This window comes from Anthonomus grandis, chromosome 2 (assembly GCF_022605725.1).
Source record: "Anthonomus grandis grandis chromosome 2, icAntGran1.3, whole genome shotgun sequence".
In the NCBI taxonomy this organism is placed as follows: Eukaryota; Metazoa; Arthropoda; class Insecta; order Coleoptera; family Curculionidae; genus Anthonomus; species Anthonomus grandis.
In genome coordinates, this window is record NC_065547.1 from 28,788,525 (window position 1) to 28,816,190 (window position 27,666).

A 27,666-nucleotide genomic window follows, 5' to 3' on the forward strand; every position below is an offset into this window, starting at 1 on the left:
TGCATCGTACAACCGTCGTTTCTAATTGCAGACAATCACAACGGACTTACGATGTGCATCGTACAACCGTCGTTTCTAATTGCAGACAATCACAGCAGACTTATGATGTGCATCGTATAACCGTCGTTTCTAACTGCAGACAATCACAACGGACTGACGATGTGCATCGTATAACCATCGTTATATTTACAGACAATCACAGCAGACTTACGATGTGCATCGTACAACCGTCGTTTCTAATTGCAGACAATCACAACGGACTGACGATGTGCATCGTACAACCTTCGCTTCTAATTGCAGACAATCACAACGGTCTGACGATGTGCATCGTATAACCATCGTTTATATTTACAGACAATCACAGTAGACTTATGATGTGCATCGTATAACCATCGTTTATATTCACAGACAATCACAGTAGACTTATGATGTGCATCGTATAACAGTCGTTTCTAATTGCAGACAATTACAACGGACTGACAATGTGCATCGTACAACCGTCGTTTCTAATTGCAGACAACCACAACGGACTGACGATGTGCATCGTATAACCATCGTTTCTAATTGCAGACAATCACAACGGATTGACGATGTGCATCGTATAACCATCGTTTATATTTACAGACAATCACAACATACTTACGATGTGCATCATATAACCATCGTTTCTAATTGCAGACAATCACAACGGACTGACGATGTGCATCATATAACCATCGTTTCTAATTGCAGACAATCACAACGGATTGACGATGTGCATCGTATAACCATCGTTTATATTTACAGACAATCACAGCAGACTTATGATGTGCATCGTACAACCGTCGTTTCTAATTGCAGACAATCACAACGGACTGACGATGTTCATCGTACAACCGTCGTTTCTAATTGCAGACAATCACAACGGTCTGACGATGTGCATCGTATAACCATCGTTTATATTTACAGACAATCACAGCAGATTTATGATGTGCATCGTATAACCATCGTTTATATTCACAGACAATCACATCAGACTGACAATGTGCATCGTACAACCGTCGTTTCTAATTGCAGACAATCACAACGGACTGACGATGTGCATCGTACAACCGTCGTTCCTAATTGCCGACAATCACAACGGTCTGACGATGTGCATCGTATAACCATCGTTTATATTTACAGACAATCACAGCAGACTTATGATGTGCATCGTATAACCGTCGTTTCTAATTGCAGACAACCGCAACGGACTGACGATGTGCATCGTATAACCATCGTTATATTTACAGACAATCACAGCAGACTTACGATGTGCATCGTACAACCGTCGTTTCTAATTGCAGACAATCACAACGGACTGACGATGTGCATCGTACAACCGTCGTTTCTAATTGCAGACAATCACAACGGTCTGACGATGTGCATCGTATAACCATCGTTTATATTTACAGACAATCACAGTAGACTTATGATATGCATCGTATAACCGTCGTTTCTAATTGCAGACAATCACAACGGTCTGACGATGTGCATCGTATAACCGTCGTTTCTAATTGCAGACAATCACAACGGACTGACGATGTGCATCGTACAACCGTCGTTACTAATTGCAGACAATCACAACGGTCTGACGATGTGCATCGTATAACCATCGTTTATATTTACAGACAATCAAAGCAGACTTATGATGTGCATCGTATAACCGTCGTTTCTAATTGCAGACAATCACAACGGACTGACGATGTGCATCGTACAACCGTCGTTTCTAATTGCAGACAATCACAACGGTCTGACGATGTGCATCGTATAACCATCGTTTATATTCACAGACAATCACATCAGACTGACAATGTGCACCGTACAACCGTCGTTTCTAATTGCAGACAACCGCAACGGACTGACGATGTGCATCGTATAACCATCGTTTATATTCACAGACAATCACATCAGACTGACGATGTGCATCGTACAACCGTCGTTTTTAATTGCAGACAATCACAACGGTCTGACGATGTGCATCGTATAACCATCGTTTATATTCACAGACAATCACATCAGACTGACAATGTGCATCGAACAACCGTCGTTTCTAATTGCAGACAATCACAACGGTCTGACGATGTGCATCGTATAACCATCGTTTATATTCACAGACAATCACATCAGACTGACGATGTGCATCGTACAACCGTCGTTTTTAATTGCAGACAATCACAACGGTCTGACGATGTGCATCGTATAACCATCGTTTATATTCACAGACAATCACATCAGACTGACAATGTGCACCGTACAACCGTCGTTTCTAATTGCAGACAACCGCAACGGACTGACGATGTGCATCGTATAACCATCGTTTATATTCACAGACAATCACATCAGACTGACAATGTGCATCGAACAACCGTCGTTTCTAATTGCAGACAATCACAACGGTCTGACGATGTGCATCGTATAACCATCGTTTATATTTACAGACAATCACAGTAGACTTATGACGTGCATCGTACAATCGTCGTTTCTAATTGCAGACAATCACAACGGACTGACGATGTGCATCGTATAACCATCGTTTATATTCACAGACAATCACATCAGACTGACGATGTGCATCGTACAACCGTCGTTTCTAATTGCAGACAATCACAACGGTCTGACGATGTGCATCGTATAACCATCGTTTATATTCACAGACAATCACATCAGACTGACAATGTGCACCGTACAACCGTCGTTTCTAATTGCAGACAATCACAACGGTCTGACGATGTGCATCGTATAACCATCGTTTATGTTCACAGACAATCACATCAGACTGACGATGTGCATCGTACAACCGTCGTTTCTAATTGCAGACAATCACAACGGTCTGACGATGTGCATCGTATAACCATCGTTTATATTCACAGACAATCACATCAGACTGACAATGTGCACCGTACAACCGTCGTTTCTAATTGCAGACAACCGCAACGGACTGACGATGTGCATCGTATAACCATCGTTTATATTCACAGACAATCACATCAGACTGACAATGTGCATCGAACAACCGTCGTTTCTAATTGCAGACAATCACAACGGTCTGACGATGTGCATCGTATAACCATCGTTTATATTCACAGACAATCACATCAGACTGACGATGTGCATCGTACAACCGTCGTTTCTAATTGCAGACAATCACAACGGTCTGACGATGTGCATCGTATAACCATCGTTTATATTCACAGACAATCACATCAGACTGACAATGTGCATCGAACAACCGTCGTTTCTAATTGCAGACAATCACAACGGTCTGACGATGTGCATCGTATAACCATCGTTTATATTTACAGACAATCACAGTAGACTTATGACGTGCATCGTACAATCGTCGTTTCTAATTGCAGACAATCACAACGGACTGACGATGTGCATCGTATAACCATCGTTTATATTCACAGACAATCACATCAGACTGACGATGTGCATCGTACAACCGTCGTTTCTAATTGCAGACAATCACAACGGTCTGACGATGTGCATCGTATAACCATCGTTTATATTCACAGACAATCACATCAGACTGACAATGTGCACCGTACAACCGTCGTTTCTAATTGCAGACAATCACAACGGTCTGACGATGTGCATCGTATAACCATCGTTTATATTCACAGACAATCACATCAGACTGACAATGTGCACCGTACAACCGTCGTTTCTAATTGCAGACAATCACAACGGTCTGACGATGTGCATCGTATAACCATCGTTTATATTCACAGACAATCACATCAGACTGACGATGTGCATCGTACAACCGTCGTTTCTAATTGCCGACAATCACAACGGTCTGACGATGTGCATCGTATAACCATCGTTTATATTCACAGACAATCACATCAGACTGACGATGTGCATCGTACAACCGTCGTTCCTAATTGCAGACAATCACAACGGTCTGACGATGTGCATCGTATAACCATCGTTTATATTTACAGACAATCACAGCAGACTTATAATGTGCATCGTATAACCGTCGTTTCTAATTGCAGACAACCGCAACGGACTGACGATGTGCATCGTATAACCATCGTTATATTTACAGACAATCACAGTAGACTTATGATGTGCATCGTATAACCGTCGTTTCTAATTGCAGACAATCACAACGGTCTGACGATGTGCATCGTATAACCATCGTTTATATTTACAGACAATCACAGTAGACTTATGATGTGCATCGTATAACCGTCGTTTCTAATTGCAGACAATCACAACGGTCTGACGATGTGCATCGTATAACCGTCGTTTCTAATTGCAGACAATCACAACGGACTGACGATGTGCATCGTACAACCGTCGTTTCTAATTGCAGACAATCACAACGGTCTGACGATGTGCATCGTATAACCATCGTTTATATTTACAGACAATCACAGTAGACTTATGATGTGCATCGTATAACCGTCGTTTCTAATTGCAGACAATCACAACGGTCTGACGATGTGCATCGTATAACCGTCGTTTCTAATTGCAGACAATCACAACGGACTGACGATGTGCATCGAACAACCGTCGTTTCTAATTGCAGACAATCACAACGGTCTGACGATGTGCATCGTATAACCATCGTTTATATTCACAGACAATCACATCAGACTGACAATGTGCACCGTACAACCGTCGTTTCTAATTGCAGACAACCGCAACGGACTGACGATGTGCATCGTATAACCATCGTTTATATTCACAGACAATCACATCAGACTGACAATGTGCATCGAACAACCGTCGTTTCTAATTGCAGACAATCACAACGGTCTGACGATGTGCATCGTATAACCATCGTTTATATTCACAGACAATCACATCAGACTGACGATGTGCATCGTACAACCGTCGTTTCTAATTGCAGACAATCACAACGGTCTGACGATGTGCATCGTATAACCATCGTTTATATTCACAGACAATCACATCAGACTGACAATGTGCACCGTACAACCGTCGTTTCTAATTGCAGACAACCGCAACGGACTGACGATGTGCATCGTATAACCATCGTTTATATTCACAGACAATCACATCAGACTGACAATGTGCATCGAACAACCGTCGTTTCTAATTGCAGACAATCACAACGGTCTGACGATGTGCATCGTATAACCATCGTTTATATTTACAGACAATCACAGTAGACTTATGACGTGCATCGTACAATCGTCGTTTCTAATTGCAGACAATCACAACGGACTGACGATGTGCATCGTATAACCATCGTTTATATTCACAGACAATCACATCAGACTGACGATGTGCATCGTACAACCGTCGTTTCTAATTGCAGACAATCACAACGGTCTGACGATGTGCATCGTATAACCATCGTTTATATTCACAGACAATCACATCAGACTGACAATGTGCACCGTACAACCGTCGTTTCTAATTGCAGACAATCACAACGGTCTGACGATGTGCATCGTATAACCATCGTTTATATTCACAGACAATCACATCAGACTGACAATGTGCACCGTACAACCGTCGTTTCTAATTGCAGACAACCGCAACGGACTGACGATGTGCATCGTATAACCATCGTTTCTAATTGCAGACAATCACAACGGTCTGACGATGTGCATCGTATAACCATCGTTTATATTCACAGACAATCACATCAGACTGACAATGTGCACCGTACAACCGTCGTTTCTAATTGCAGACAACCGCAACGGACTGACGATGTGCATCGTACAACCGTCGTTTCTAATTGCAGACAATCACAACGGTCTGACGATGTGCATCGTATAACCATCGTTTATATTCACAGACAATCACATCAGACTGACAATGTGCACCGTACAACCGTCGTTTCTAATTGCAGACAACCGCAACGGACTGACGATGTGCATCGTATAACCATCGTTTATATTCACAGACAATCACATCAGACTGACGATGTGCATCGTACAACCGTCGTTTCTAATTGCAGACAATCACAACGGTCTGACGATGTGCATCGTATAACCATCGTTTATATTCACAGACAATCACATCAGACTTATGATGTGCATCGTACAACCGTCGTTTCTAATTGCAGATAATCACAACGGTCTGACGATGTGCATCGTATAACCATCGTTTATATGCACAGACAATCACATCAGACTGACGATGTGCATCGTACAACCGTCGTTTCTAATTGCAGATAATCACAACGGTCTGACGATGTGCATCGTATAACCATCGTTTATATGCACAGACAATCACATCAGACTGACAATGTGCATCGTACAACCGTCGTTCCTAATTGCAGACAATCACAACGGTCTGACGATGTGCATCGTATAACCATCGTTTATATTTACAGACAATCACAGCAGACTTATGATGTGCATCGTATAACCGTCGTTTCTAATTGCAGACAATCACAACGGTCTGACGATGTGCATCGTATAACCATCGTTTATATTCACAGACAATCACATCAGACTGACGATGTGCATCGTACAACCGTCGTTTCTAATTGCAGATAATCACAACGGTCTGACGATGTGCATCGTATAACCATCGTTTATATGCACAGACAATCACATCAGACTGACAATGTGCATCGTACAACCGTCGTTCCTAATTGCAGACAATCACAACGGTCTGACGATGTGCATCGTATAACCATCGTTTATATTTACAGACAATCACAGCAGACTTATGATGTGCATCGTATAACCGTCGTTTCTAATTGCAGACAATCACAACGGTCTGACGATGTGCATCGTATAACCATCGTTTATATTCACAGACAATCACATCAGACTGACGATGTGCATCGTACAACCGTCGTTCCTAATTGCAGACAATCACAACGGTCTGACGATGTGCATCGTATAACCATCGTTTATATTTACAGACAATCACAGCAGACTTATGATGTGCATCGTATAACCGTCGTTTCTAATTGCAGACAACCGCAACGGACTGACGATGTGCATCGTATAACCATCGTTATATTTACAGACAATCACAGCAGACATACGATGTGCATCGTACAACCGTCGTTTCTAATTGCAGACAATCACAACGGACTGACGATGTGCATCGTACAACCGTCGTTTCTAATTGCAGACAATCACAACGGTCTGACGATGTGCATCGTATAACCATCGTTTATATTTACAGACAATCACAGTAGACTTATGATGTGCATCGTATAACCGTCGTTTCTAATTGCAGACAATCACAACGGTCTGACGATGTGCATCGTATAACCGTCGTTTCTAATTGCAGACAATCACAACGGACTGACGATGTGCATCGTACAACCGTCGTTTCTAATTGCAGACAATCACAACGGTCTGACGATGTGCATCGTATAACCATCGTTTATATTTACAGACAATCACAGCAGACTTATGATGTGCATCGTATAACCGTCGTTTCTAATTGCAGACAACCGCAACGGACTGACGATGTGCATCGTATAACCATCGTTATATTTACAGACAATCACAGCAGACATACGATGTGCATCGTACAACCGTCGTTTCTAATTGCAGACAATCACAACGGACTGACGATGTGCATCGTACAACCGTCGTTTCTAATTGCAGACAATCACAACGGTCTGACGATGTGCATCGTATAACCATCGTTTATATTTACAGACAATCACAGTAGACTTATGATGTGCATCGTATAACCGTCGTTTCTAATTGCAGACAATCACAACGGTCTGACGATGTGCATCGTATAACCATCGTTTATATTTACAGACAATCAAAGCAGACTTATGATGTGCATCGTATAACCGTCGTTTCTAATTGCAGACAATCACAACGGACTGACGATGTGCATCGTATAACCGTCGTTTCTAATTGCAGACAATCACAACGGACTGACGATGTGCATCGAACAACCGTCGTTTCTAATTGCAGACAATCACAACGGTCTGACGATGTGCATCGTATAACCATCGTTTATATTCACAGACAATCACATCAGACTGACAATGTGCACCGTACAACCGTCGTTTCTAATTGCAGACAACCGCAACGGACTGACGATGTGCATAGTATAACCATCGTTTCTAATTGCAGACAATCACAACGGACTGACGATGTGCATCGAACAACCGTCGTTTCTAATTGCAGACAATCACAACGGTCTGACGATGTGCATCGTATAACCATGGTTTATATTTACAGACAATCACAGTAGACTTATGATGTGCATCGTATAACCGTCGTTTCTAATTGCAGACAATCACAACGGACTGACGATGTGCATCGTATAACCGTCGTTTCTAATTGCAGACAATCACAACGGACTGACGATGTGCATCGAACAACCGTCGTTTCTAATTGCAGACAATCACAACGGTCTGACGATGTGCATCGTATAACCATCGTTTATATTCACAGACAATCACATCAGACTGACAATGTGCACCGTACAACCGTCGTTTCTAATTGCAGACAACCGCAACGGACTGACGATGTGCATAGTATAACCATCGTTTCTAATTGCAGACAATCACAACGGACTGACGATGTGCATCGAACAACCGTCGTTTCTAATTGCAGACAATCACAACGGTCTGACGATGTGCATCGTATAACCATCGTTTATATTCACAGACAATCACATCAGACTGACAATGTGCACCGTACAACCGTCGTTTCTAATTGCAGACAACCGCAACGGACTGACGATGTGCATCGTATAACCATCGTTTATATTTACAGACAATCACAGTAGACTTATGATGTGCATCGTATAACCGTCGTTTCTAATTGCAGACAATCACAACGGTCTGACAATGTGCATCGTATAACCGTCGTTTCTAATTGCAGACAATCACAACGGACTGACGATGTGCATCGTACAACCGTCGTTTCTAATTGCAGACAATCACAACGGTCTGACGATGTGCATCGTATAACCATCGTTTATATTTACAGACAATCAAAGCAGACTTATGATGTGCATCGTATAACCGTCGTTTCTAATTGCAGACAATCACAACGGTCTGACGATGTGCATCGTATAACCGTCGTTTCTAATTGCAGACAATCACAACGGACTGACGATGTGCATCGAACAACCGTCGTTTCTAATTGCAGACAATCACAACGGTCTGACGATGTGCATCGTATAACCATCGTTTATATTCACAGACAATCACATCAGACTGACAATGTGCACCGTACAACCGTCGTTTCTAATTGCAGACAACCGCAACGGACTGACGATGTGCATCGTATAACCATCGTTTCTAATTGCAGACAATCACAACGGACTGACGATGTGCATCGAACAACCGTCGTTTCTAATTGCAGACAATCACAACGGTCTGACGATGTGCATCGTATAACCGTCGTTTCTAATTGCAGACAATCACAACGGACTGACGATGTGCATCGTACAACCGTCGTTTCTAATTGCAGACAATCACAACGGTCTGACGATGTGCATCGTATAACCATCGTTTATATTTACAGACAATCACAGTAGACTTATGATGTGCATCGTATAACCGTCGTTTCTAATTGCAGACAATCACAACGGTCTGACGATGTGCATCGTATAACCGTCGTTTCTAATTGCAGACAATCACAACGGACTGACGATGTGCATCGTACAACCGTCGTTTCTAATTGCAGACAATCACAACGGTCTGACGATGTGCATCGTATAACCATCGTTTATATTTACAGACAATCAAAGCAGACTTATGATGTGCATCGTATAACCGTCGTTTCTAATTGCAGACAATCACAACGGTCTGACGATGTGCATCGTATAACCATCGTGTATAACCACAGACAATCACATCAGACTGACAATGTGCACCGTACAACCGTCGTTTCTAATTGCAGACAATCACAACGGTCTGACGATGTGCATCGTATAACCATCGTTTATATTCACAGACAATCACAACGGTCTGACGATGTGCATCGTATAACCATCGTTTATATTCACAGACAATCACATCAGACTGACAATGTGCACCGTACAACCGTCGTTTCTAATTGCAGACAACCGCAACGGACTGACGATGTGCATCGTATAACCATCGTTTATATTCACGGACAATCACATCAGACTGACAATGTGCATCGAACAACCGTCGTTTCTAATTGCAGACAATCACAACGGTCTGACGATGTGCATCGTATAACCATCGTTTATATTTACAGACAATCACAGTAGACTTATGACGTGCATCGTACAATCGTCGTTTCTATTTGCAGACAATCACAACGGACTGACGATGTGCATCGTATACCCATCGTTTATATTTACAGACAATCACAGCAGACTTATGATGTGCATCGTACAACCGTCGTTTCTAATTGCAGACAATCACAACGGACTGACGATGTGCATCGTATAACCATCGTTTTTATTCACAGACAATCACATCAGACTGACAATGTGCACCGTACAACCGTCGTTTCTAATTGCAGACAACCGCAACGGACTGACGATGTGCATCGTATAACCATCGTTTATATTCACGGACAATCACATCAGACTGACAATGTGCATCGAACAACCGTCGTTTCTAATTGCAGACAATCACAACGGTCTGACGATGTGCATCGTATAACCATCGTTTATATTTACAGACAATCACAGTAGACTTATGACGTGCATCGTACAATCGTCGTTTCTATTTGCAGACAATCACAACGGACTGACGATGTGCATCGTATACCCATCGTTTATATTTACAGACAATCACAGCATACTTATGATGTGCATCGTACAACCGTCGTTTCTAATTGCAGACAATCACAACGGACTGACGATGTGTATCGTATAACCATTGTTTATATTTACAGACAATCACAGCAGACTTATGATGTGCATCGTACAACCGTCGTTTCTAATTGCAGACAATCACAACGGACTGACGATGTGCATCGTACAACCGTCGTTTCTAATTGCAGACAATCACAACGGTCTGACGATGTGCATCGTATAACCATCGTTTATATTTACAGACAATCAAAGCAGACTTATGATGTGCATTTTATAACCGTCGTTTCTAATTGCAGACAATCACAACGGACTGACGATGTGCATCGTACAACCGTCGTTTCTAATTGCAGACAATCACAACGGTCTGACGATGTGCATCGTATAACCATCGTTTATATTCACAGACAATCACATCAGACTGACAATATGCACCGTACAACCGTCGTTTCTAATTGCAGACAACCGCAACGGACTGACGATGTGCATCGTATAACCATCGTTTATATTTACAATCACAGCAGACTTATGATGTGCATCGTATAACCGTCGTTTCTAATTGCAGACAATCACAACGGACTGATGATGTGCATCGTATAACCATCGTTTATATTCACAGACAATCACATCAGACTGACAATGTGCATCGTATAACCGTCGATTCTAATTGCAGACAATCACAACGGACTGACGATGTGCATCGTACAACCGTCGTTTCTAATTGCAGACAATCACAACGGTCTGACGATGTGCATCGTATAACCATCGTTTATATTTACAATCACAGCAGACTTATGATGTGCATCGTATAACCGTCGTTTCTAATTGCAGACAATCACAACGGACTGATGATGTGCATCGTATAACCATCGTTTATATTCACAGACAATCACATCAGACTGACAATGTGCATCGTATAACCGTCGATTCTAATTGCAGACAATCACAACGGACTGACGATGTGCATCGTACAACCGTCGTTTCTAATTGCAGACAATCACAACGGTCTGACGATGTGCATCGTATAACCATCGTTTATATTTACAGACAATCAAAGCAGACTTATGATGTGCATCGTATAACCGTCGTTTCTAATTGCAGACAATCACAACGGACTGACGATGTGCATCGTACAACCGTCGTTTCTAATTGCAGACAATCACAACGGTCTGACGATGTGCATCGTATAACCATCGTTTATATTCACAGACAATCACATCAGACTGACAATATGCACCGTACAACCGTCGTTTCTAATTGCAGACAACCGCAACGGACTGACGATGTGCATCGTATAACCATCGTTTATATTCACAGACAATCACATCAGACTGACAATGTGCATCGAACAACCGTCGTTTCTAATTGCAGACAATCACAACGGTCCGACGATGTGCATCGTATAACCATCGTTTATATTTACAGACAATCACAGTAGACTTATGACGTGCATCGTACAATCGTCGTTTCTAATTGCAGACAATCACAACGGACTGACGATGTGCATCGTATACCCATCGTTTATATTTACAGACAATCACAGCATTCTTATGATGTGCATCGTACAACCGTCGTTTCTAATTGCAGACAATCACAACGGACTGACGATGTGTATCGTATAACCATTGTTTATATTTACAGACAATCACAGCAGACTTATGATGTGCATCGTACCACCGTCGTTTCTAATTGCAGACAATCACAACGGACTGACGATGTGCATCGTATAACCATCGTTTATATTTACAGAGAATCACAGCAGACTTGTGATGTGCATCGTACAATCGTCGTTTCTAATTGCAGACAATCACAACGGACTGACGATGTGTATCGTATAACCATTGTTTATATTTACAGACAATCACATCAGACTGACAATATGCACCGTACAACCGTCGTTTCTAATTGCAGACAATCACAACGGACTGACGATGTGCATCGTACAACCGTCGTTTCTAATTGCAGACAATCACAACGGTCTGACGATGTGCATCGTATAACCATCGTTTATATTTACAATCACAGCAGACTTATGATGTGCATCGTACAACCGTCGTTTCTAATTGCAGACAATCACAACGGACTGACGATGTGCATCGTACAATCGTCGTTTCTATTTGCAGACAATCACAACGGACTGACGATGTGCATCGTACAACCGTCGTTTCTAATTGCAGACAACCGCAACGGACTGACGATGTGCATCGTATAACCATCGTTTATATTTACAATCACAGCAGACTTATGATGTGCATCGTATAACCGTCGTTTCTAATTGCAGACAATCACAACGGACTGATGATGTGCATCGTATAACCATCGTTTATATTCACAGACAATCACATCAGACTGACAATGTGCATCGTATAACCGTCGATTCTAATTGCAGACAATCACAACGGACTGACGATGTGCATCGTACAACCGTCGTTTCTAATTGCAGACAATCACAACGGTCTGACGATGTGCATCGTATAACCATCGTTTATATTTACAATCACAGCAGACTTATGATGTGCATCGTATAACCGTCGTTTCTAATTGCAGACAATCACAACGGACTGATGATGTGCATCGTATAACCATCGTTTATATTCACAGACAATCACATCAGACTGACAATGTGCATCGTATAACCGTCGATTCTAATTGCAGACAATCACAACGGACTGACGATGTGCATCGTACAACCGTCGTTTCTAATTGCAGACAATCACAACGGTCTGACGATGTGCATCGTATAACCATCGTTTATATTTACAGACAATCAAAGCAGACTTATGATGTGCATCGTATAACCGTCGTTTCTAATTGCAGACAATCACAACGGACTGACGATGTGCATCGTACAACCGTCGTTTCTAATTGCAGACAATCACAACGGTCTGACGATGTGCATCGTATAACCATCGTTTATATTCACAGACAATCACATCAGACTGACAATATGCACCGTACAACCGTCGTTTCTAATTGCAGACAACCGCAACGGACTGACGATGTGCATCGTATAACCATCGTTTATATTCACAGACAATCACATCAGACTGACAATGTGCATCGAACAACCGTCGTTTCTAATTGCAGACAATCACAACGGTCCGACGATGTGCATCGTATAACCATCGTTTATATTTACAGACAATCACAGTAGACTTATGACGTGCATCGTACAATCGTCGTTTCTAATTGCAGACAATCACAACGGACTGACGATGTGCATCGTATACCCATCGTTTATATTTACAGACAATCACAGCATTCTTATGATGTGCATCGTACAACCGTCGTTTCTAATTGCAGACAATCACAACGGACTGACGATGTGTATCGTATAACCATTGTTTATATTTACAGACAATCACAGCAGACTTATGATGTGCATCGTACCACCGTCGTTTCTAATTGCAGACAATCACAACGGACTGACGATGTGCATCGTATAACCATCGTTTATATTTACAGAGAATCACAGCAGACTTGTGATGTGCATCGTACAATCGTCGTTTCTAATTGCAGACAATCACAACGGACTGACGATGTGTATCGTATAACCATTGTTTATATTTACAGACAATCACATCAGACTGACAATATGCACCGTACAACCGTCGTTTCTAATTGCAGACAACCGCAACGGACTGACGATGTGCATCGTATAACCATCGTTTATATTTACAATCACAGCAGACTTATGATGTGCATCGTATAACCGTCGTTTCTAATTGCAGACAATCACAACGGACTGATGATGTGCATCGTATAACCATCGTTTATATTCACAGACAATCACATCAGACTGACAATGTGCATCGTATAACCGTCGATTCTAATTGCAGACAATCACAACGGACTGACGATGTGCATCGTACAACCGTCGTTTCTAATTGCAGACAATCACAACGGTCTGACGATGTGCATCGTATAACCATCGTTTATATTTACAATCACAGCAGACTTATGATGTGCATCGTATAACCGTCGTTTCTAATTGCAGACAATCACAACGGACTGATGATGTGCATCGTATAACCATCGTTTATATTCACAGACAATCACATCAGACTGACAATGTGCATCGTATAACCGTCGATTCTAATTGCAGACAATCACAACGGACTGACGATGTGCATCGTACAACCGTCGTTTCTAATTGCAGACAATCACAACGGTCTGACGATGTGCATCGTATAACCATCGTTTATATTTACAGACAATCAAAGCAGACTTATGATGTGCATCGTATAACCGTCGTTTCTAATTGCAGACAATCACAACGGACTGACGATGTGCATCGTACAACCGTCGTTTCTAATTGCAGACAATCACAACGGTCTGACGATGTGCATCGTATAACCATCGTTTATATTCACAGACAATCACATCAGACTGACAATATGCACCGTACAACCGTCGTTTCTAATTGCAGACAACCGCAACGGACTGACGATGTGCATCGTATAACCATCGTTTATATTCACAGACAATCACATCAGACTGACAATGTGCATCGAACAACCGTCGTTTCTAATTGCAGACAATCACAACGGTCCGACGATGTGCATCGTATAACCATCGTTTATATTTACAGACAATCACAGTAGACTTATGACGTGCATCGTACAATCGTCGTTTCTAATTGCAGACAATCACAACGGACTGACGATGTGCATCGTATACCCATCGTTTATATTTACAGACAATCACAGCATTCTTATGATGTGCATCGTACAACCGTCGTTTCTAATTGCAGACAATCACAACGGACTGACGATGTGTATCGTATAACCATTGTTTATATTTACAGACAATCACAGCAGACTTATGATGTGCATCGTACCACCGTCGTTTCTAATTGCAGACAATCACAACGGACTGACGATGTGCATCGTATAACCATCGTTTATATTTACAGAGAATCACAGCAGACTTGTGATGTGCATCGTACAATCGTCGTTTCTAATTGCAGACAATCACAGCAGACTTATGATGTGCATCGTACAACCGTCGTTTCTAATTGCAGACAACCGCAACGGACTGACGATGTGCAACGTCGTTTCTAATGTAGAAAATAAAACAATAAATTATTTACAGGAGTTGTTTTATTATTTAAAACGCTTAACAAAATTCCTAGTTTCTAATGTAGACAAAAATAGGTATTATTCCAAATGAAGCCTGGTCGATCAATTAATGTACATCTTTCACAAAGTAATTAGAAACCAGACAGTGTGTGTGAACGGGCTAATAATAAAATAAATATAAAGGTAAATACAACATCGCTTAAACGGATAATACTTAAACTAAATAGTCACAAGAATCCGGTTCTCCCAACACAATACGTATATAAAAATAACTTTCCCGTATTTTACGCGAGTAAGTCGCGACAAACTGTTACTCAATGCAGGAACCTACCAAATAACCTATACGTCTGTCTCATATTATTTCCCAAAAATCAACTTTTGGTTTAAACTCGTTAAAACTTAACTTAAAAAAACACTCGGTATGTACATCATTTATCCTCGTCATTTCTTATACGTTCTCTTAGCCGTTTTGCCGGCGGTCCCTCCTCTTGGATCGACGATTCTTCCAAACCAGGCACTGAAATTTTCGTTTCTGACGCTTCAGAAGGCTGAAAAATTAGATTATTAGTTTCAATAATTTTGCTAAAGTGGTATTAGAAGTACGCCGGGTAAAAATTTAAAAAAAAACTTTACTTTTTTATTGCTTGCCTTAATTATATTAAAATTTAAAAATTTATTTTAAAACAAAACGAAATTTATGTTATATCAAAATAGAGTAGTAGAATTTAATATTAGAAATATTCTGCTTATATAGAAATATCTCCAAGCATTTCTCCTTATTAATGGTATCTTACTCCAAAATACATTACTATTAAAGAAATAAATAATTATTATAATAATTATTTATAATATAAAATTTTAAAATATCCTAAATAATCTCCATTAGTACAAGCTGCAGAGATTGAAACTTAACATTTCAAAAAACATATTTTTTGGGTACCTCGGTCAAATCTACTTTTTGTACTTTTCATCGCACCAGGTCGACTCAATGAGAAAAGTTGTAGAAAATGATGTCTTCAACAATTTTTGGGGTTACACATTTTTTCAAGAACCCATCATTCCCGAGATAAATAAAACTCGAAAAAACCTTAGGCTAAAGGCGGCAGGCTTCGACCCCACATTTTTTCGTTAAAACGGCCTATTTTTTTGACAGATTTACTGTACTATATAGTTTATATGCATCATACATTTTTATAATCTTTTAACAACACAAATAAATATGTCATGCCTTCATTAAATATTATTATGGCCCACTTTTGTAACAGGAAAAACCAAATCTATTAAAAGTCGGCAAATGTTCAATATTTTCCTATAATCCATTGAGGCAGTTCCCGGGAAAGCACCCTATATGGTTTGTAATCCTATAAGTTCAGGATACTATTATACTAAATATTACAACGGGTTGTTTTATTTCATTATACTTTAATATTTTTAAGTGTCGTTTCTATCATAAAGGATTAATAAATAAATAAATGTAAAATAAGAAATGTATCCTTACTTGTACATCAGTTCCTAGCGGTCCGCATCCCTCCTGTTTAATATACTTCGATTTCCTGCCGACTTTTTCCCGGTTTTCGTTGTTCAACATGCTCAACGTCAGCATTTTCTTGTTCGGTTGGTACTGGAGTTCTGGCGGCAAGAAGACTCGCGTGTTTTGGAAATTTTTCTGCGGGGCGAACAGCATTGTCGGTATCCGCGTGTCGGTCGGCACGTCTTTCATGTCGTAGTTGGACGCTTTCGTTAGGATTAAGCCGGTCGTTAAGTCGCATAGTGCCCATAATTTCTAAAAACCAAAAATATTTTAATATTAATTTAATACAGATTTTCTACAGACAAATTAAAATGAAGACAACAAGCGAAGTAAGTGAAATAGTCAATAAAAGATTAGTGTTTAAGTCTTATTTATTGAACTCACGGGATAGTCCGAACAATTGGTGTCAAAAAAACCAATAAAAAAGAAAAAACTGCGTTTTGAACTGAAAATTGGCTCTTCATTTTAATATTATGCCATCTGGTCTGTGTAATGCTCGCGCTACGTTCGAGAGGTTAATGGAATTTATATTACGAGGACTTGCATGGAAGACATACCTTGTTTACCTTGACGATGTTCTCGTAATAGGAAAAACTTGATGAACACCTTGAAAACCTATAAATAGTTTTTAGCAGATCGCCCAGATTAAATTAAACCCAAAGAAGTGTTCACTCTTTTAATAGAAAACGAATTTTCTTGGGCATGTGGTGTCTTCAGAAGAAATATAAAATCGGGAAAATGGAAAGCATAAAGGACTGGCCGCGAACTCGTGATAAACATGGGTTAAGCAGTTTTCTTGGACTGCACATACCACCGAAGGTTTGTCAAATGATTTGCCAATACTGCTGCCCCTTTGCATAGTTGATAGGACATAAATCCAGTTTTGCAATGGAACACGGAGTACAATCTTGCTTTTCGAAGGGTAATAGCTGCAAAATGTCGCAAGATGGCTAGAGAAGTTGCAGCAGTCGATTTAACAACATTAAACATCGGTCGGGTAAACTGCATAACAACGCAGTCGCTTTATCCAGGAGACCTAGCCAGCCACAAGCATTGTGCCAAAGTGGAAGAACGGGAAGGTGTGGCATATATAAAGTAATAAATTTAATAAGTCTTAAATTTGAGGTTAGTGGAGGATGGAGTACTGCTGAGTTAATAACACGAACACCAAGATATATCAATACTTCTTCAGGAAAAGGAAAACGGCAGCCCAAAACTGAGATAGAGTAGTCACTCTATCTCAGGAGAGATTCGAAGAGAGGGTTGACTATCGGCGCAGTCACCGAGGATGGATTGTTGATGAGAGCGTGAGAAAAATTAATGTAAAATAAATTAATGACAAGGTATGGCTTTGGAACCCCAAAAGAACGAAAGAGAAATGAGCAAAGCTGATGGCAGCCTGGGTAGGTCCCTATGCAGTAATTAAAACGATTAATGAGGTCGTCTATAGATTCCAGCACAGCTCTAAGGCAAAGATGAAGGTAGTTCATTTAGATAGGCTGAAGTTATATGTAGGCTAATTGGAACGATCAGATTTAAGAGGGCCAGTTTTACAAAGTTTCAATTCAAGTCGATTTATATTTGTGAAGAAATTATTCAAAGTAATTATTCAAGTAGTTTTTAGTATGTGTGATTGAACCCCAGCTAAATTTCTAACAATATCATGTAATTTATCATACTCTAAATATATGAGTACGACCTATGTGTCCCATTTTCGTTTGTTTTATGGGGTTTCTCGCTTATGAAAAAAGATAGAGAGATGTGGTATTCGGGACACCATGTTACTTTTTAATAAAACCAGAGATGCACTAATAAAATTTGACATAGCTAACTTAGGTTTTGTGCTACAGGGCGATTTTGGAAAAATTGCACTTTCATTCATCCCCTGCAAGTGTTATTGTCAAGCAATACTAATTTAATATATTGTAGGGGTTATTTGACCCCCTCGGAGAGGCTAAAGGCAATTTTTTATAAAGCCACCTCTTTAGAAAATGAAATTAACGCATTTAAGATTAAAATAGGAAAATTACTCAAAATGCCTGCGTTTCATTTTGCTTTTTTTGCTATTTTCAGTATCTTGAAAAGCTCTTATATTAAGAGAAATGATAGCAGCCATTTCAAACTTGCTAGTTGTATTCAGAATTAAAATACCTTTAAAATTAAATGACTTCATATGACCCTTCTTTCCATTTAAGATTTTAGGGATGATCCCAACCCCTCCTAAGGGGTTACTGGCATGAGGGTGCCTTGCTCATTAAACATAGAACAGAAAATAAATTCGCTGGGATACTCTCTACATACATATCTATAGAAAATTACTTAAAAATACCTGCGTAAAAGATTACTGCTAGGAGAATGCGTGAAGTGAGTACTTTACGAATGGTACTAGAAGAGATAAAAAAATTTGCAATATCTTTTACCGTCTTGCAAAATTCTCGTATATAAATGACAACTTTTCCATAATTTAACTGACCTGGTAGTATTTATCGGTTTAAAATTACCAATAGTGTCACAGGCTATTTAAGAAATCCAATATTATGTATTTTATTCAACAAAAACTTACGTAATTTAAATGGTCGTCGTCCGGCCGAACTGCATCTTTATGATTTTTCATCTTCTCGATCAAAGTTTTATAGAATCCGAAACTGAAATAGTCATTTTTTGTAACTAGCGGCTCCAGAACGAACCAGAGACACTGCTGGGCTGCTTGCAGCTCTGTCAAATTATCCCATCTATACCAAAAAGAAATGTTTTGAGGTGTTACTATATATTTTTTTAATTTTTACTTACCTCATCAATCGTGGATCATGTGCTAACACCGGTATCGCAAAGACGAGCATATAATCTGGTAAAATGTGAGGCAGTTGCACCATCGCCCTGCTTTCCGCCGTCGTGTTGCCCATTGTGATAGTTTTCACGTAATCTCGCCTCCTATCATACGAAAAAGTATGACAAAATTAAAAAACAATGAAAATAATCAACGTAGATAAGGAGATTTAAGATAAAACAGCAATATGGAGATTTTAATCTATCCAAATAGTTTTTACGTTTTTTTTAACTCGTCATAAAAAGCTATGTATATAATACAAAAACCAAAATTAAAGCTTATCCCGCTGCAGTTTATTTTGTTAAGGTACCAAAAATATTTTCGAAAAGTTCGATCACTTTAGAATGCATATTTTCAGAAAATAAAGCGATTTAATTTTTTTTAATTAGAAAAAAGTCCATATTTATTACTGTAGAGTAAGAATTGACAAAGATAGAGCCGGAAGAAGTTTCAAGTAAAAGCAAATGCAGATGTAGTGCTTATTCTCTACCTTGTAGAAAATATTTTGTTAGTATTTAAATGTTTTAACAATTATCTAGATTGTCCAGAATTGTTGTCAAAGTAAAAAATTCTGGTTCGCCGACTTAGTAATAGACCTCACACTCTTTTTTTTATCTTTCTGCCCCAAGAAGCAACCTACTGAAATTTCCACCGATTTATAATATTAGTAATATTTACAATAATGAGGGTCAATTTGATATTAAAAATATTAAAAAAATCTCTGATATATTGTATCTTGATCACTAGGAGCAGTAATTTTAGATGCGGTTCTTCTTTGTTGGATTTTTCTCCTCTGCTTTTTATTATTATTTTTTACTTACTTAAGTAATACCTCAAGTATAAATTACGTTTAATTATCCATATAGAGTTTATGTTTTTAGTGGCTCAAAACTTACCAGCGTTAGTGGCAACTTAAAATTGAGGTTGTAGTGATAATTTTAACCTTAAATGTAATATATTTAGTTTACATTTTAGATGAGATAAATAATTTTTTAGTAAAACCTCAGTATTAACTATTCAAAAACCTATGCATACATAACAAGGACCTTTTTAAATCTTTACTGTTAAATACTGATTGGAATGACTTATATCAATCCCATGCATCAATAATTGATAAGTAATGGAACTTTTTTTAAGCCATATGCACACTTTTTTTCAAGAATGCTTTCCTCTTAGAAAATTCTATTCTTGAAGTACAGGAATTTGAAAGGAAACTTGATGTTTTGTAAACTTTAAACAGCAATAAAAACATGTAAAATAATGCATGTTGGGAGGAAAAACGTTGCTATAATTCCGTTTTTATAGAATCTCGGAAAGAATATTATCAGATTAGGTTACAAGGAATAGTGATAATAAGTCAAAGGTCTCCTGGAAAATACTTCAAAAATTCAAAAAATTTGGGCAAAATTGGTCTGAAGGGTAAACAAGTAGTTAAGTAGCTCTTAGCAACAACATAAATAAATTTCTGGTTGGTGTGGCACCAAGCCAGGTCAAGAAAATGAAAGATCTCCCTAATTATCAAAATCCGATTAAATCATTTAGAGCCTATGTACATCACACCCGTTTCGGAATGGAAAGGACTTATCATCTATTTTGGATACAGTAATGTTTTATTTAAACTAAATTAACCACCTTAATTAATAAACACCCACCTCTTTGCCCGTGGCTAAGTGATAATCTTTAATTATTAAAAACACTAAGAAATGATGCAGAAATCGATTTTGCCTTACACGTTTTCCTCAAATTCGGAAAATTATAAACAATCTCGTAATACTTTTACAAAGCATATCGCGCAGAAAAAAAGCATATGTAAATTTATATTTTAAACTCTAGACAAAAATGGACTGAGGTAAAAAAAAATGTTGTAAATAAAAAATAACTCACTTCCAACTCGTTAAAAAAAAACCTAACGAAATCAATGCACAATTTGTTGGCATTACAAATTAAACTCCGCTCCTAAAAAAAAATTTGGAATTTTACAAAAATAAAAGTTAAACAAGAATTTTTCTTCATTGAGATGATATTGTATTTGTGATGAAATCCAAGGCTTCTGGAAGCGATGATATAAACAGAACTATTTTAATACTGTGCTACCCCGCTACCATTGTTTTTCAGATAACATTCATTTGTTTCCCTACCCTTATTATTGAACATTTGGCTTAAACCGAGTTCATAGAAAATCAGCTTTACGCCATTGGAAATATCAAATATTAAATTAATATCTTAACTAAATAATTCTTTGTGAAATTTCAAATTTGTATTTTTATTTTGACATTTGCGCCCGCGTACGACACTGACATAATAAAATGGACCAGCCGTCGCACGACTATATAGGTTCCGTCGCAGTGTGAGAGAGAGAGAGCATGTGAAGGATGGAGCTAATTTGGGCAAATTTTTATTCCTCCATAGATATTTAAAAAATAGAAGAAATTTGGGAAGTCATATTAGATGATAACGAATAATGATTAAAAATGTAATAAAAAATTATTTGTTGAGAAGATAGAAAGTGTATATTTATTGTTTCTCATTTGTTCTCCACTATCATTTCTTGCATAAAAACTTAGATCAGTCTTGCTATGTTTTAGAACCATCCAATCTCAAGACCAATACCCAGACCATCCCAGTTTTGTCTCAGAATATAGTACTCTTTAAATCAGTAAATCAGTTTCTGGAGATTAACACTGATTGTTACCTAAATTGGAAAGCACAGATAAAACAAGCTTCTAAAAAGCTTAACTCACCTTGTTTTTCGTTAAGAGTATTGAGGGACTTCCTGCGCGAAAAAAACATTGGTGCCAACCTATTATGTTAATGTGTACTATCCTACCTTATAAAATTATATTCTGCAGTGGACAAGTGAGATTGTCTGAAGTGTTTGTGATACACGAGGGATCACTGCGCATTAGAGCAGTCATGAGACTCATGGACAGGAACGTTCATAAATTTAAACTTCTTCACATTTCCAGGTATATGTATTAGTAGTATAGTATATGCAGGTATCTTTTTAAAAACTGTTCATAACTAAGTCACCTTTTACCTCTTCATGAGCGTTAGGCTTAAATTTTTTAAAAAGAAGGCTCTAAATTTATTAAAAAATAGAACCATATTCGATAGACGAATACCTGACCCCGTTCCTTTATATCATATGTGTTATAATTATTGTTTTGTTTCTTTATTTACTTTTTATTGTCTTTTTATTTTATTTGATTCCTACTGTAATTTGTGATGTTTTTTTATTAAGTATCATGTTAAGACATTGGCATAATTATATAGTAAAAGTGTATGCAAACAAAATATACTGAATACTATAAAAAATATATTTACCTGTTTATATCATTTAACATATAATTCCTAATCAGGGAGCGCAGTCGGTGGTCGGATTCCCGTCCCGCTAAGGCATAATATCCCATAAAGTCTAAGGGAAGGCACTTGTTTGGTAAACCTAAAAAAGTTTATCAGATAAATCCATAAATTCGTAAATGCGAGGGTACCTTTGTTGAGTCCTTTGTGTAGTTTAGAGGCAAAAATTTCCCTAACTTGCTTTACCTCGTCGCACATCAACTGGGACAAGTTGTAAAACTGCTCAGCGGTGTATTGGTCTCCTACACCCTTCTGTTCACAGACCTATATAATTGGAATATTATGTAAATAATTGCCAAAGAATTTTAACGTTTTTATTCTTACTTTTAACATAGCACAGCCTGCGGCTAACCTAAGCCAAGACATTTCGGCTTTTGACAGTTTACCGCTTTGAAGGAGATCACCTTTATGTAGGATGAAAGCGTTCAGCATTCTGAAGGTTTTTTGGGCAGAAGCTACATCTTGTTTTAGACCTGAGAAAGGATGTTTACGGTTTATTTTGTTTTTTTAAAATTAACACTAAATATACATGTAAATAAACGAAAAAAGTTAGAGAATTAAATAAAAGAAGGATGGGCCATTTGGGAAGCATAAAAAATAAGATTGATGTTTTTTACTTATTGGCTTCTTTACGTCAAGATAGCTACAAAACCCAGGAAAAAAAAATTAAAAAAGTTCAGTACCTCCGCTTTTGGAGAAAAAAATAAGTATTTACATTAAGGAAGCATAAGCCAGCTCTGTGATACATAACTTTTAACCTGAGTAAATATTCTTTCTGAGTAACTTTTCTTTTGGTTTTCTGGTTGAAGGGGTGGGATCACCAGGGTATTACACACATTAATAGTTTATTGCACATTTTTAAATTGTACACAAGGATTGCAGATACTCGCGAGCTCAGAATTATTGAGTGGGTGCTCATAAGTTAGAATTTCATATAAATTACAGTCTAGTAATATAAATCTTAAAAAAATTAAAGGAGGCAGACGCCACTTAGTTTTACTAAAACTAAGAAAACTGCTCTTCTAGTCTTGAGCTTGATAAGGAAAAGGTTACAATAAGTTAAAGGTAAGCCATATTTTAGACAGCTTACATCTTCTTAGTTCTCTAGAGGTACCATAAAATTTTACGTGTGCTCCTACCAACACATCAAGTCAGAGAAAAGGTGGAAAATGAATCTATACCAATCTTCACAACTCAAAACAGACAAACGTGAAGTTGCCCATATATGGAAAATAAAGAACCAAGGAGCAGACCGATAAATCAAAAATGAAGCAAGAAATCCGCGGTATAGAAATACTACCGCCACCAGAGCACAAAATCCTTGTTGCACTTATATTATTGCTACAAGCTTAGAGCAATTATAAAGGCAATTTTTTTAAATATTTGTGATTTAAGTGTGATCATACGGGCCCTAAAATCTATATGTGAGAACAAGCAGTTATTTTACCAAAAAGGCTAATTTACCGAAATTATTTTGTTCTGATTTTTTAAAATTGTAAATATTGAATTAAAAAAAAAAATGTTTTATATGCTTTTTGCTAATTGAGTTGGATCTGGGGTCAAATAAAGTCAGGTTTTTTATTTTGACGCCGGCAGTATTAAAATAAAAAATCTGAGTTTTATTTAACCCCAGATCAAACAACATAATGTTTTATGATGCCTAGATTTATTTTTACGGTTTAATTATATATTTTGCTATTAACTACTATTTATTTAAAGTAATCGCAAAATGCTGAGAAATTTAGCTTGAATACCAGCCTGAACTCTATTATGCTTAGTACCAACTAGGCCTTCACAAAATTCGGGCATAAAACTATCCCATAGTTAGCAATTTAGCACGTACTTGTGGCAAATTACGCTTAGGCTTATTTTTTAGGCGTTATTTTATTTTGTGCCAAACTGCCTCTATTGAATTAAGGTCCAGGCTGTTAGAAGGACGTGACAAAACTTTAATGTTATGTTTTCCCATCCACTTTTTTGGTAGGTTTAGGCGTATATGTTACGATGCTACGTCTTAAAATTTAAATCTCTGGAATTAAGTTAAAAGTTAAAATATTAAATCTCTGGATGGATATAAATTTGCTGTTCTTGGTAAAAGCGAATGTTTAAGGATATCTTGAGTTTTGCTGCATTTACTAAGACTTTTTTTAACTATGCCACGAAGTAACGATTCCTTTTTTTAGTTTCAACAACATTTATGTTATTTCAGTTTCTCTAGTTTGTCCAGTTTGTCTACTCCACTTTGCAGTTACCTCTACTGTATTTCTTCTTACCGATTTACATATTCTAATTAAATGTTTTACAGCTTGTGTACGGCCTAAGCTTTTGCGAACCTTAACACTAGCAACTTTTTCACCATATTTCTTAATTATTATATTAAACACATCAGATGTTGCTATAGCCAATTCACCGAAAATTCCACCCATTGTTTTTCCCTTAATGGTACTGATAAATAATAATTTCTGGTACTTTTAGATCAATACGTTTTCCACGTTACATTAGTGTATTTTACTCGTAATAAATGCATTCAATTAAACCTGTCATGACATCCTGCTCTAAAAATTATATCAATACGGAATAAGAGAAAATTTATACCAATTTATACAGCCTTTCATTTCTAAACGGTACCAATTCATTGAAAGTTATTGTAGCCAATCCTAGGTCTTAAAATAGGAGGTTAAAATATGCCTCTGGGTTCAGTTTTGGGACCGTAACTAATCCTTCCATATTGCTCTATTTCAACTTCAGTTCAATATTTATTTATTTATATCAAACGACCTTACAGCTAATAAACCCAACTATAACGTAGATACTAGAAAAAATATTGTAGACAACAAAATAAAATCAATTCAAATACTCTGAAATAGATAGCAAGATAAAAATAACTTGCCAACAATATATTATTTAAAAATAACAGCTGTATTTCTACCAGTTAAAAATTATACAGAACAATTGGCATTGTACCTCTATATAAATACCAGTAGTTTCAAATAATATTTTCAAACTGTACTACAATATCTGCTAAAAGATCGACATACTTTGCTTTAGAATTATACAGGGTGTCCCGGAAAATGTGGGAAATCTCTCGGATTCAGGTAGAAAATAAAAAAATAACATGGAACTTTCCTATAAAAAACTCTCATATAGTCCCTCCCTATGAAGATACGGCCTTAAAGACACCGCTGGAAATTTTTCCTTAGTCCATAAAACACACTTACCTTGTTTTTTTGACCAGGGGTGGATTGGTTGTACATTATAATGCTTAAATTTTTAGCACTCTGATAAAGACTCACATCACTCTTGTTCATTATCAATAAAATGAACCGTTTTGGAGAAAAAAAAAAAGGAATCACTGTTTTTATTTTAATTAAAAAGAAGCATGATATGTTCTTTTTGAGAGATGCGACAATTATTTAAACAACAGCAAACTTTCATATTAAGTTGTTTAATTTGAAAAATACATGTTTTTAAAAATGCAGTGTGGGTCTTAACAAAAGCATCTAAAAAAATTGGTTAAAAAAATGTAAACCTATGATTTTCTTAAAACGAAAAAACAACCTGAAAAAAGAATGTAATGAATAAAGAAGCTAATAACTCGAAACAATTAATTAATTTTGGCTCCTTGACGTTTGATACACTCGCGGGTATGACGAATCGTGGACTGCTGTACTCGCCACAACAACCCTAGATTGTTCCTTATCACATCAAAATAAATCCTGATTTTCTAAAAAAGTTCCTCCCGAGTATCGACAGGAGTTGAATCCACCTAGGTTTTGAGGTGACCCCCTAGGTAAAAATCCAATGGCATTAGATTGGGAGACCGAGGAGGCCCGGCAATGTATCCTCCTCTACCTAACCAACGGTTTGAAAAAACTTATTCAGTGGTTCCTTATGGCAACGCTGAAATGAAGTGGGTGAGGCTCCATCATACATAAAGTAGGTTTCGGCGGAAGTGGCAAATGCTTTAAATTCAGAAGATTGATCTGAAGGAACTCCCAATAAAGTTCTCCATTCAATCGTGGCAGAAATACGAATGGCCAAATCAAAATCGCCAATGATTCCTGCTCATATGTTAATTGATTGTAACTGATTTTGATGATGAGAAACAACAGCGGCATGTCAGC

General features: G+C 38.0%; 1 protein-coding gene across 2 annotated transcripts in view; it reads right to left on the reverse strand.

The window, feature by feature from the left end:
* Window positions 1-15,827: 15,827 nt before the first annotated feature.
* The window catches only part of LOC126750174 (sister chromatid cohesion protein PDS5 homolog B), an 89,670-nt gene continuing 77,831 nt past the window's right edge, over window positions 15,828-27,666 (reverse strand). For both annotated transcript variants that reach the window (XM_050459700.1, XM_050459699.1), the window contains exons 12-18: window positions 23,867-24,015; window positions 23,674-23,806; window positions 23,507-23,624; window positions 20,146-20,286; window positions 19,919-20,087; window positions 17,323-17,607; window positions 15,828-16,372 (exon numbers count right to left, since the gene is read on the reverse strand). In XM_050459700.1, coding sequence (XP_050315657.1) covers window positions 16,253-16,372; window positions 17,323-17,607; window positions 19,919-20,087; window positions 20,146-20,286; window positions 23,507-23,624; window positions 23,674-23,806; window positions 23,867-24,015 — 1,115 coding nt within the window. In that variant the 3' untranslated portion in view covers window positions 15,828-16,252. The remainder of the gene's footprint in view (window positions 16,373-17,322; window positions 17,608-19,918; window positions 20,088-20,145; window positions 20,287-23,506; window positions 23,625-23,673; window positions 23,807-23,866; window positions 24,016-27,666) is intronic.